Source organism: Pinus tabuliformis, chromosome 7 (genome assembly GCF_031772625.1).
Source record: "Pinus tabuliformis cultivar Carrire ecotype Pingquan chromosome 7, CPIR1, whole genome shotgun sequence".
Taxonomy (NCBI): domain Eukaryota; kingdom Viridiplantae; phylum Streptophyta; class Pinopsida; order Pinales; family Pinaceae; genus Pinus; species Pinus tabuliformis.
The window spans coordinates 588730673-588744829 of NC_142293.1; the positions used below are offsets into that span (position 1 = coordinate 588730673).

Here is a 14157-nt window from a genome sequence, read left to right on the forward strand (position 1 = left end):
TGGCTCTCATGCATGCAGTCTGGACGCGTGTGGGATCGTGGTCGATTCTCTCTCCTGTGGGATCGTGGTCGGTTCTCTCTCCTGTGGAATCATGGTCGGTTCTCTCTCCTGCTGTCTTTAGTCGTTCTAGTTTGCTTTTTTCTGTTATATGTTGGGTCTCGGTCATATGTATCTTCTGCTGTTTCTGGGTCACTCTTCCTTTATGGAATGGAGTTTTGTTTGGTTTGGGCTATCTCCACAAGCCCTGGTTCTATGTGACAATCTCTGCCCCTGCGTGGGCTTCACAGAGTTGCCTTTTGTCTTTTTACTGGCGGTTGTAAGGCGCAATCTAGGTACCTTCAGGTGTGCTTCTCAGAAATGTAATGGGTTGGGGGGCTATGCTACAGCTGCCATGGAGCCACATGAGCAGCAAGACATATCGCATGTAATTTTCAGCTGTAAATATTAATACATAGTAGTTAATGTTGCTTAGAAAAAAAAAACATGTGAATGGATGTCCTAATGGTGAACTTTAGTCAACTCTCCCATGAAAAATCCATTATCCTTTACATAGGTAATTGCTTGAATTTTTGTTGCTGTTACATTAAGAATTTGGCCTCCTTAGCAACTTCGTAGTTGATCTATCATATCATAGACTTCATACTCCTAAGGAACAAGGGATTGGTCCATTTGGTTGGTGATCAAACTTGACTTTTATCCATAAATTCTCTTTCTCTAATTCAGACCCTTCAAGGTCAAACTTGTTAACTAAGGCTTGGTGTGAATCCCTAAGCAAGGTGAGTTTGTGGGGTTGGAGAGCCTAAACATCAAGGGGGTGGCATTTGCCTAAAATCTATCATTTTGATGGGCATCCACTTCAATTTTGTCCATAAATTTCCTTTCCCTAGTTGTTTGCCCTAAGGGGGAACTCTAGCTTAGTTTTGTTTCAACTTAGGGGTTTATTTAAAGGTTTCACGAACCTTGGACTTGCTAATATACATTGTTAGAAACCTTTTCTCCTAGCCTTGACCTTTGGTCATTCCAACACTCAACTCATCAATCAAACCCTAGGTCTTGTGCCTCATCAAATAGGCCTCTATCAAGAAAATGAATTGCCTCCTATTGGAGCATTGGACTTAGAATTGTGCCTTTCTTGTTGAAATCCTCATTGTGTCACCTTGTTCTCTAACCCTGGAATATCCATTAGATGACCTTCTCACATACCAAGACTCCTCCCATTGGCGAAAATCCATAAAGGACAGGGGGTTTTGGTTGTAGTCATAGTGGGCCATCACCCCATTGTTGTCACTTTGTTTAGTGCTAGCCTTGTAGGGTGCCCCTCTGCAGGGCCTGTTAGATTTTGTAGAAACAAGTATGACATAGGGTTGGATGGAACTATGCTATCTCAATCAGGGCTTCCCAAGTAGTGTCCCTCCTATACCATTGGGCCATTAAGGGAGGTCCCATTGGACTAGGATCAAAGATTAACCCCCCCATTTAAGGTGAGAGAACAATATCACGGTCAAAGTCCATCATTCTTTCATATCACCCCATAATCCATACTAAACTCCCAAAACCAAACAAATATAAGCACTTGATTGCAAAATGACCAAAGCACCTTTTAAGTGGAAGCTCGCCTTCATCCTTATGTTCATGTTGGATGGGTGAGAAGAAAATGGCTGATGCAAGTGGCAGAGATACTTGGCCATATCATCAGGTAGTGGTGGCTATTAGGGGCTACTGGCTATGTTGTTGACTGACTGACTATCAAGAATAGGAGAAAATTTTTCTCCTATAAAGTTACCCATTTTGGTGGGTAACAGTTCCATTCTTCATAACATTAGAAATTAATGGTGTTCTCCTTCATGATTTCATGCTAGACTGTGTGAAAAATCAGAGACCTGATTCCTAGTGTAGAAAATTGAAATAATTATCCTAATTTTTAATTAAATTTAACAATTTATTTACTGTGATCTACAACAAACACCGAATCAATCACACTGCAACTTACACAAATAAATTGCGGAAGGAATAAACACTGGAAGAAATACTAGCACGCACATAAAATGACAATTATTTTTGGACCAATGTCCCTGGAAAAATCCAACTCGAGAAAACCGGTGCAACAACTGAGAGTTTTATTATTGTGCAACAGTGAAATAATATGAGTGAGTACAATTGGATGCCAAAACTGGCAATCCTATAGAGAAATATTGGCAAGAAAATGCAGGCACAGACCTCAGCTCAAATTGAGCCATCCAAAATGCCTCTGCGAAGTCACTGCGTCACCCTAGCGCAGTTGTTGCTGCTCTCAGCTTGGAACAACTTCTTCTCAAGCCGTTTGACCAACTGCGATTTGGGATAACGTCTCTCTAGGCCTCTGGAACCTTTGCCCAGCTTCTAGCACTGAAATTCTGCTTCTCCCCAACAATTCAACTTTGCCTCTAGAGGCTACTGTGTTGTTCTGTGTCAGCTTCTCTGTGGCTTCTTTGCCTCTTTGCAAATGCACTCACTGGATCAGGAAATTTTCCTCCACCTTCACTATCCCTGCCCCTCTCTCGCTACTTCAATTTCTCTGGCTCTCTCCCCGGCAACTGAATGCTGCTACTCAGGAAATTGTTCTACTCATGAAATCAAACTGCACAAGTTATTTCTCCAAACCCCATCGACTTCTTCTTATAATCCTATGTTGAGACTTCAACGACCAAGATTAGATCTTAATCGATGGCTAGGATTAAATTGAAGTTGATCCGTGTGAATTTGCAGAACATTCACACCATAACTTAATTAATTTGATTAATTAGTCATATTTCCTAAGTTTAGACTTCGTAAATATTTAAAAACTAACTAATAATCTAATTAAGTCATTTCTAAGCTGAATTTCTAGAAATGATTTATGGGTTTTGGAGATCTCATGTATTCTAGCTGTTGGCATTATGATACATGTGTTGTACTTGATGGCAACCCACTTGTAGCAGAACAACTCACTTGTATATGGTAACTAGATGAATCTACAGGAGAGATATCGGATGTGATAGAATGCATGGCAGTTGCGTTTACAAATGTGACAAAATGCAGGGTAGTTCAAAGGAATCAGTTCAAAAGTAATGTACAATGGCAAATCACATTATAACAGGTCTATTCAGAGGGAACAAAGTAATGGTACAAAAGAATAGGATGAAGGAACAAAGGACTATAGATCAGAATCAAGAAGTTGAAGAAACAATTCTGAAGAAAAATGACATTTTTAGGTATGTTAAGTTGTATACGTGGGTTCATTGTACAAAAAGAGCGTATACATATGCACGCACTTTTAAGGAAATTAAGATGAAAGAATACCAAGGGTCATCAATGCCATGGTATTAGCCCACAATATTGAGCGGAGTAACAATTATTTGATCCCGTTTAAGAATACCACAGGCTCTAAGTGTTGTTTTGGTCCGAGGTATTGAGAAAGGCTAAAACTATACAAGGAGGAGAAGATCAAAGGGCTAAATGCACAAGCAATGAATATCTTCTGAAGTGTTAGATCAAAGGAAAATATGCATGTTAAGGGTTTCTGATGCTTTGCTTGATCTAGACTAAGTATGCACCTGAGTTTTTGATGATGGATGAGATCTAGTGATGGATCAAGATCATAATGACTTATCATTATGTGATCTGATAATGGATAGGCTAGATCGTATTGCTAACACACGTTTTATCCTTTATAAGTAATAATCTGGGTATGTCTGAAGTCGGGAATTGCAGTGAAGTTATAAGTAAGTATTTGCAGATCCATACGCTGGTTCGCTTTGGTGAAGGTGCGTATACACACTGGTTCGGCTCTTCCAAGTAGTGCATGCAAAAGAAAAGCTTGATGTTCAGGGATCACTGATCTATCAGATCAGGGCTGCTGTTTTATTGTTGTTTGTCAATGACGTCTTCTTAGATCTGAAAGTAGAATTGATTGTATAAGGAGATTGAGTCTGGTTGATTGATTGATTGAGAAAGAAGGGTGATCTTTGTTGCTATCTGTTTATAACTCTGTAATATGACAGTGAATCTTTAGAATGTCACTAATTGGTACAATTTGTGGTTCAGAGGTTTATGATTCAGTATCTTTAAAGGTATATGCAGGTTGGGCTAAAGGAAGTAGCGTATACATGCATGTTGGCTTCATTGAAGGAGCATATACATTCTGACACATGACTTTTGAGGTTACAGTTGGTTCTGGTTGTTGATGTAGTGTTCTGGGTTCAGATCTGTGTACTGGTTACAGTGATCTGTCTGTTCTAGTTGTTTGGTTGAATTTGATTAAGTTTGAATGAATGGTTGATTCAGTTGTGTCAGAGGTTCAGTGATTGTTTGATTTAGTATGTCAGAGGTTTCAGTGATTGTTTGATTCAGTATGTCAGAGGTTTCAGTGATTGTATGATTCAGTATCTCAGAGGTTTCAGTGATTGTTTGATTCAATATGTTAGAGGTTTCAGTGATTGAATGATTCAATTATGGTTGATTCAAAGATTGATGATTGGGTTTCAGTGATTGGTTGATGCAGATGTATTTGCTGGATGTATAACAGTGGTGATTGATTTTGAGCTTCAAAGTTTCTGATGGGTTCAGTGTGAAAATTTGACGAAATGTGGCCTACATTTTGTGTTGTTGTGTACCAAGAGTATTCAGTATGAAAATTTATGAAACGTGGTCCCTGGAGGGTACTAAGGGTTGGAGCCTTCAGTGAGGAAGTCAAAGCTTCCTGCCTGTGGTGGCTAGTGATTTGATCAGGGGGTTGGAGCTCCCTTCCAATAGCAGCTGGAGAATGAGTGAAGGTTGTAGCCTTCTGTAGGTCAGAGCCTACGTACTAGTAAACATATCGGCTAGTACAAGAACTAGGGGGTTGTAGCTCCCTTCCAGTAGAAGCTAGAGAACGAGAGAAGGTTGTAGCCTTCTGCAGGTGGGTGCTTGCGTACTGGGATGAGCCTGCACCAGTACGAGATTGTAAACAGATAATTCTTTATATTAAAAGGAGATAGAGACACAACAACAGGTGGTTTTTCTCCCGCATTGGGTTTCCACCTTAAATCTTGGTGTTCATGTGTGTTGCTTATGCGTGATGGTTTATTTTTGTTATTAATGCACATGGTTACTGTTTAATGTTTAAATAAGGTATTGATGCACTGATTAAAGATCGACATATGATGAATTAACTAAATCATAAGATCACTGGATATACGCTAGTTGCCTTAAGAACAATTGTGTGCACACACGAGTTCCCTTCACTGAAAAAGCGTATGTAAATCTGATTATGGAAATGAAAAAGTTATTGCTTTGTGAATACTGATTCACCCCCCCTCAGTGTTATTCCCAACACTAGCCTCTCCACAAAATTTCAAGGCTAGAACGCATCCGATACTACAAAAGCTAACACTCCCTCTTAGCGAGGAATGTGTTCTAGTGTTGCTGCTCCCCCCTGTAGCAACACCATGTCTCTGCATCATCTCCTTTCACGCTGTTGATGTCTGGTTGCTGTTGCCCACCAACTATACGCAACTCTGATATGTGTTGCATCTGTGCTATTGCTGACCCTGCAACACTGGTGCCAACACCGCATCTGCACTGCAACTTCCTCTTCATCTGTTGCTGCTGCAACTGCAACATTTGCAACTAAAAAGCATCCTAAATATTGAATCAACTGTTATTAGTATGATGCATCTGTCTCCCGAGTCTCTCACTGGTGCTAGTATCTGCGCTGTCATTGAGGCATTTGCGCTGTTGCTGACTCTGCGCTATGCCACTTTTCACTTCTGCCAACTCTGCACTGCGCTGTTCAGTATTTGACTACAACTAGACTCTGCATCTGTCACTCTGGCATCTGACTGCATCAACTGCCATTGATCCATCTCGCTACAAAATACCGTGGGCCCCGTAGCAAGATATTGATTCAAGAGGTGGACCTCCTCAAGAATCCTTCCCATCTATAGCACTCTGAGGCTACAACACCAAGTCACCCCATTTGACTCCTAGGTGTATGTCAACAAATACAAGGAAGTCTTCCTCCAGCCTGGAGGAAAGCCTATCGGTCTATGCTGATGCTGCCTGCTGGTCTTGCTTCTCCTCTTCCTTCTTCCTGAGAGGACACTGGATGTTGTAGTGGCCAAGCTCACCACATCTGAAGCACTTGACCTTTGACAGGTTCTCCTTTCGTTGCTCCCCCTGTCCATGACTAGGACCCTTTGAAGTAAGGGCCACATTCTCCTCCTTCACCTGCTTCGACCCGCTGCTGATGCTACCACTGATGGAGCTCTTCAATAGAGCTTGTCTCAACTCCTCCTGTTGCAAATCAGCCCACATCTTGTCCCAACTTGGCAAGGTTTCTTTGCCCAAGATACTTTGGACAAATACCTGCCACTCCTCTGAGACACTGTTGAGTGCCAATCGTACTAGCTTTGTGGGTTGAGGCGCTGCCCCAACAGTTGACAACTGATCTCGGATCTCCTAAATCCTGGTGAGGAAGGGGTCTATGCTTTCCCCTTTCTGCATCCTGGTGCATCTCAACTTTTCCTCCAAGTACATCTTTTGTTGCTTGGAAGTGCCTTGGTATAGCGTGGAATCCCACATCTCCTTGGCCGTTCCCTTGGCCGCTATATGTGATACAACATGAACCCAGACACCATCTAGGATCAATCTCTTCACCCTCACCATCTCCTTTCGGTATTCCTTCAGTTGATCTGTCTTTGTGGGGGTAGCTACCACTGCATCAATATATAACTTCAGGCCATATTCATCCAGAAGGAAGGACATCCTTGCCTTCCAGATGACATAGTTGGAAGCACCGTCCAACTTGTCTTGATTTCGAAGTTCGATAGTGGCCATCTCAGATGATGTCGAAAATCTCCTTTTCCCTTCTGCTAGCTAGGCTATTCACAGTACCTTCTGGAGTGAGAAAAACTGCTCACAATGACTGCTCACTGTAAGGGAAATCGAACTTCTTGAGACTAGAAGTTCCTTGAGGAATTCTTTCCCTCCCAGTGTGTGTTCTTCTTCCTCCCGGTGCTAATTTTGCTCTAGCAGCTGCTGCAAAACTCTTGCGTCCAGCTAGAGATCTGCTCTGCAAAAAATACTGGTTGCTCCCTCTGCCTCTACAAATCCTCGATCTGGAGAGATCGAATTTTTCCTATCCCTCTCTTAGAAAAATTGATTTCTCCTCAAGAATTCAACCTCTTGGCCAAGGTGACTGCGCTGTGTTTGGGGTTTCGAACTGCTGCCCCTCAATGAACAACCCTTTTCGCTACTGAGCTCTCCAACTGATCATTTGTGCTCTGATACCATGTGAAAAATTAGAGACCCAATTCCTATTGCAGCAACTAGAAATAATTCTCCTAATTGTTAATTAAATTTAACAATTTATTTACTCTGAGCTGCAACAAATACTGAATGAATCACATTGCAAGCTACAAAAATAAACTGCGGAAGAAATAAACACTGGAAGAAATACTAGCACACACACATAAAATGACACAATTATTTTTGGACCAATGTCCCCGGAAAAACCCAACTCGAGAAAACCGATGCAACAACTGAGGGTTTTATTATTATACAACAGTGAAATAATTTGAGTACAATTGGATGTCGTAACTGGCAATCCTACGGAGAAATACTGGCAAGAAAATCTAGTGAGGAGAATTCCCTCACTCCACAGGCAAATCCCGACACTGACCTCAGCTCAAATTGAGTCGTCCAAACTAACTCTGCGCAGTTGCTGTTGCTCTCAGCTTGGAACAACTTTCCTCAAGCCGTTTGACCAGCTACTGTTTGGAAAAGCATCTCTCCTGGCCTCTAGAACCTCTACCCAACTTCTGGCACTGAAATTTTGCTTCTCCCCAGCGATTCGACTTTGCCTCTAGAGGCTACTGCGCTATTCTGCGTAAACCTCTCTGTGGCTTCTCTGCCTCTCTGCAAATGCACTTACCGGATCAGGAAATATTCCTCCAGCTTCAGTGCACCTGCCCCTTTCACTGCTTCGATTTCTTTGGCTTTCTCTCCGGCCACTCAATGTTGCTACTCAGGAAATCAATCTGCTCATGAAATCGAACTACACAAGTTATTTCTCCAAGCCCCATCGACTTCTTCTTATAATCCTTTTTTGAGACTTCAACAACCAAGATTAGATCTTAATCTATGGCTAGGATTAACTTGAAGTCGATCCGTGTGAGTTTCTAAAGCATTCACACCATAACCTAATTAATTCTGATTAATTAGTCATATTCCCTAAATTTGGACTTAGGAAAGATTTAAAAACTTTACCAATAATATAATTAAGTCATTTCTAAGTGGAATTTCCAGAAGCAATTTCTGGGTTTTTCTGGGTTTTGGAGATCTTATGTCTTCTAGCCTCTCCACAAAATTTCAAGGCTAGAACACATCCAATGCTACAAAACTAACAAACTGAGGGGCATACACCAATGTAATGTTACTAAGGGTCATGAACCAATTGGGTCTAGAAACCACTCAACCATATAGAAATGTATGTGGTATTGATACAAGATCTCTTGATGTATGTGGCATCATAAAGGATTTACAGGTTCACATACAAGGGCACCCTGAAAGGAAAGTTCACTCGGAATGGATGTACATGAGAAGAAAATTCAATGCTTTCAATAGAGAGGAATTTTCTCGAGCTATATTGCAATCCTAAAGTGTTACTATGATTGTATGGAAAGACAGACACTAATGATACATTCAAATGAAATACTAAGCTGACACTGAATATATTTCATCATATGATGTGTACATAAAATGGTAACACCAACACCAAAGTGCTCATAATTTTCTTCTTCCTGGTGTGAATATTGTTCCCAATTGTATGATTTGACTTTTGAGCTCCTGCTGTAACATTTATTTGTTTAGTTGGATAAAATTATTATCGGTGATATGCCTACCGAAGATAATTCTTTAGAGTTGCAATGGAAATTACATTGATCTCAGATTTGTGAAAGGATGCAAGTTGCTTTGTTTACACTCTTATCATGTCAGTACAGATAGCATTTTGTTTGTTATTGAATTTGAAACTTTCCTATTGTGGCATATATTTCAGGTGTATATGAGTGACCTGAATGCTCTTATCTCTTGGACTTGTTCAAGATGCAGTGGTTTGACAAAGGCATGCACAACAGGCCAACTGGACTTGTCTAAAATTTTATCAATTGCTCAGTGTCAAGTGTCTAGATATGATCTTTCTAATAACAGAATTTACATGGTTCCCAGCAAATTTTTTGTTTACACCAACTGATTTTGTCGAATTTATGTTGTAACAGAACTTCCAGCTGATAGAACTCATAGTGGATGTAGAACATTGCCTTCAGGTGTATTTCATATCACACAGTTCTTGTGGATTTGGTTGTGTTTATATCCTGTTATTTGCTTGAAATTAAATTAATTTTCTATACAAACAAATACATTGTCTCAGCTTGAAAGATGCACACAATTTTACTAAGCAATTACTTCACATTTGGACCGATCTTTCAAATTGGAATGTCATTTTATTTTATATAAAGCCAAGTCTATAATTCATTTTGAATTTTGAGTTGCAATGATGTTGTTTTATGTTTGGAGCGTTGCTTGAGACTAAATACAGTTTGTTAGGAATTATTCTAGGTTGGTATGATAGGTCGCCAGATCAACTGTTAGGTTTGGTAACCTCTTATAACTATTCTGCTTATCATTCTTATGATTGGTAGAATATAGCGAATGGTAAATAAAATAAATATTACAATCTATTAATTTCTGTCTCACGAGATAATGAGGTGCCTGAGAATAATCTGCGCTTGGTTCTGGTGTTCTGGATCTAGAGCAGTGTTGAGATGAACAAGCATGCAGTGTGCTCAAACAGTGATAAGATTAATCTGAAAACCAAGAAAGATGATAAGAAAAGGACACTTGAAAGGAAGATAAGATAAGATGGGATAATTTTATGATAATTTTAGCAGAAGTTTCCTCAGACATGTAAGGGGTGAGAGGCATAGCATATATATAACCTCTCTAGCCTCATCTCAACATGCCATGTGTCCTTAATCAACAACTCAAGGATAATCATTATGACATGGCTGTGACAAGGCCAATCTATTGTCTAGGGAATACAACACTTTTAGAATTAACTTTATTATTTTGGAAATAATAAGGTTTTGCAAATGGGGTAGCAAGCTAAGTGGGCTTGATTGTGGGGAAAAACTCCACAGTTAAGCGCGCTTGAGCCAGAGGAGATCTGGGATGGGTGACCTCCTGGGAAGTCCTGGTTACCGGGTGCAAGCCCCAGAAGTGATGATTGATGCTATGTGATTCATTTCACTAGTTTCAATCCCACTTCTTCACCCCTGTGAGCATCACCCGATGCAATGAGTGCTAAATGAACTATTCAAAAATCATGAGAAATTAGTCAGTTACGACTACCTCTCATGGAAATGGTCATTCGTGAATGACTTACTTAACGCAGTTGAATCCCAAAAATGATATCTAATATAATGCACTGCGTAAACCCCCATACTTAAATTCAAAAAGAGTGAAGGGATCTCTACTTGAATGGTTCATGAGGCACAATACTTGCTAAGGTTTTGCAAATGGGGTAGCAAGCTAAGTGGGCTTGATTGTGGGGAAAAACTCCACAGTTAAGCACGCTTGAGCCAGAGGAGATCTGGGATGGGTGACCTCCTGGGAAGTCCTGGTTACCGGGTGCAAGCCCCGGAAGTGATGATTGATGCTATGTGATTCATTTCACTAGTTCCAATCCCACTTCTTCACCCCTGTGAGCATCACCCGATGCAATGAGTGCTAAGTGAACTATTCAAAAATCATGAGAAATTAGTCAGTTACGACTACCTCTCATGGAAATGGTCATGTGTGAATGACTTACTTAACGCAGTTGAATCCCAAAAATGATATCTAATATAATCCACTGCGTAAACCCCCATACTTAAATTCAAAAAGAGTGAAGGGATCTCTACTTGAATGGTTCATGAGGCACAATACTTGCTAAGGTTTTGCAAATGGGGTAGCAAGCTAAGTGGGCTTGATTGTGGGGAAAAACTCCACAATTAAGCGCGCTTGAGCCAGAGGAGATCTGGGATGGGTGACCTCCTGGGAAGTCCTGGTTACCGGGTGCAAGCCCCGGAAGTGATGATTGATGCTATGTGATTCATTTCACTAGTTTCAATCCCACTTCTTCACCCCTGTGAGCATCACCCGATGCAATGAGTGCTAAGTGAACTATTCAAAAATCATGAGAAATTAGTCAGTTACGACTACCTCTCATGGAAATGGTCATTCGTGAATGACTTACTTAACGCAGTTGAATCCCAAAAATGATATCTAATATAATGCACTGCGTAAACCCCCATACTTAAATTCAAAAAGAGTGAAGGGATCTCTACTTGAATGGTCCATGAGGCACAATACTTGCTAAGGTTTTGCAAATGGGGTAGCAAGCTAAGTGGGCTTGATTGTGGGGAAAAACTCCACAGTTAAGCGCGCTTGAGCCAGAGGAGATCTGGGATGGGTGACCTCCTGGGAAGTCCTGGTTACCGGGTGCAAAGCCCCGGAAGTGATGATTGATGCTATGTGATTCATTTCACTAGTTTCAATCCCACTTCTTCACCCCTGTGAGCATCACTCGATGCAATGAGTGCTAAGTGAACTATTCAAAAATCATGAGAAATTAGTCAGTTACGACTACCTCTCATGGAAATGGTCATTCGTGAATGACTTACTTAACGCAGTTGAATCCCAAAAATGATATCTAATCTAGGAAAACTAATTAACTAAATAAAATTTAGAATTATGAGGTTAACATCTCCCCCTTTAATCCTGAAGTTTCTTTTTACCAATGCCAAACTCTTTTCTAAACTTGGAGAATTTTATTTTTCCCAATGGCTTAGTGAAAATGTGAAGTTTGATCTTTAGATGGACAATATTCTCAATTCTTGATGATTCAGTTGTTGATGATAGTAATGATGAAATGATACATGGTGTTGACACACTTGGTTTTATTATGAACAATTGGATTCTTGGTTATTTTGTTTGTTGTTTAATTATCAATGTATAATGTAGTTGGTGATTTCTGAATAACACCAAGATCCTGCAAGATTCGATGTAGCCAGACAATCTGACATGCTGCCTCCCAAGTTGAAAGTTGGCTTTATTATGAAAAACTGGATTCTTGGCTATTTTGTTTGCTGATTGATTAACAATGAATATTGTAGTTGGTGATTTCTGAATAACACCAAGATCCTGCAAGATTCGATGTAGTCAGACAATCTGACATGCTGCTTCCCAAGTTGACAGGTATTCATCCTCTACTAAAGAATTTGCCACTATTGCTTGCATTTTACAACTTCAAGATTCTATTGCTGAACCCATATTCATTAAATAACCCGATGTTGAAATTCTGTCATCAATATCACCTGATAAATTTGCATCTGAATATGCAAGAAGTGTAAAGTGGTTCTTCTTGTAGAGAAGCCCAAAATTTTTCATTCCCTGTATGTATCAGAGGACCCTTTTTGCTGCATTCTAGTGACTTTCTCTAGGTTCCTGCATAATCTGGAAAGAATGCTTCCTACATATGACAAATTTGGACAAGTGTTAGTCAAGTAAGTGAGGTTCCCAATCAACTATCAATTGGTTGTATTGTTTACCAATTCCCCCTTCAAATTTTGAAAGTTTAGGATTTGCTCCATAAGAGCAAGAGATGTTTTACAGTCTGCCATGCCAAACTTCTTTAACAATTCTGTAGCATACTCCGTATGAATAAGGAAGATTTGATGATGTTGTTGTGAAAATTTTACTTGAGATAGTACTAAAGTGGCCCCAAGTCTGTCATTTTGAATCCTTTTTGAAACTCCTGTTTCACTTGCTTGCGGTGATCTTCATGATTGCCTATTGTTACCCACCACCTGTGGGTAGTATACATAGGAGAAATATTTTTTTTTCTCCTAGATGGTCCTCCTCTGCCAGCCAGCAGCCCCTTGCAGCCCCCAGATAGCTCGATGTGCCATTTTCTCCACCACCTGAACCGGCCATGTGGTCTTTCACCCATCTGTTATGATTCATGAATGTATGTTTGAAGGTGGGCCTTCGACCCCAAAGGTATGGTTTTTCATTGGTATAGTTGAGTAATTTTCCTTAGTTGTCATGGGCACTTTTGGGCATGAATTGGTGGGGGGATCGGCGGAAAGAATGGGTTAGGCTTGTATTCTACCCGATTTTGTGGTTACCCTTATATCCTAGTCCCGTGGGATCTCTTTTATTGACCATTTGGCTTTTGGGTTGGCACTACATGGGAAATATTGATTTTGGTTGTGGTCCCGCTTCCCAAAACCACCTATATCACTCCCGTTCCACTCATTTTAGCCCCATTCATCTCTTTTCCCATCCGGGTCCAGATGTGTCCACTGGGTCCACATAGGGTTAGCTTCCCCCTCCCCTTGTCCACACCTTGAGTCGGGCCTGGAACGATGCCCCAGAGGTTGATGTAGTTAAAAAGAAAAAAAAAAGCATAATTTGGCCACTCTCAACAAGAAATGTACCACAAAATGCAAAAGATGGCCGATACATACAAATTTAACACGTGGGCAAAAGCCAAACATGAGCTCTACCCCTTATCCATGGCCTTCACCTTGGTTCCTATGGGCCCTAGATAAGCCCCCCTCTATCATTAAGGAACCCATGATTGTCCCAACCCCTGTTGGGCGATGAACCGCCCCACCTTAAGGGGGCATCCACTGCTACATATTAGGCATCATGCTCTCATCCCCTGGAGCCCCGAGAAGTTATGAAGAAAAATCAATAAAAGACAAAAGGCATATGAAGAAGGGTGGAAAAACAAAGGCCGGGGTAGCTCATGTACCATGATTTTCTCCCTCCTACACTCACATACCGAGGTGTGGGTTTCCCTTATTATAGCTACCCATGAACATTGAATTGTGGTCTGGATGATGTTAGTTTTTGTAGCATCGGATGTGTTCTAGCATTCAAATTTTGTGGAGAGGCTAGAATACGTGAGATCTCCAAAACCCATAAATTGTTTCTGGAAATTCCGTCTAGAAATGACTTAATTAGATTATTAGTCAGTTTTTAAATATTTCCTAAGTCTAAACTTAGGGAATATGACTAATTAATCATAATTAATTAAGTTATGGTGTGAAT

General features: G+C 40.5%; 1 protein-coding gene across 7 annotated transcripts in view; it reads left to right on the forward strand.

Annotated features, from left to right (window-relative positions):
• The window catches only part of LOC149248810 (lipase-like), a 430114-nt gene that overhangs the window by 175435 nt on the left and 240522 nt on the right, over positions 1–14157 (forward strand). For 6 of the 7 annotated variants that reach the window (XM_089458552.1, XM_089458547.1, XM_089458549.1 and 3 more), the window contains 2 exons: positions 9056–9121; positions 9276–9323. The exons of the other annotated variant lie outside the window; for it this stretch is intronic. In XM_089458552.1, the coding sequence (XP_089314678.1) occupies positions 9056–9121; positions 9276–9323 (114 nt within the window). The remainder of the gene's footprint in view (positions 1–9055; positions 9122–9275; positions 9324–14157) is intronic. 7 annotated transcript variants of the gene reach the window in all.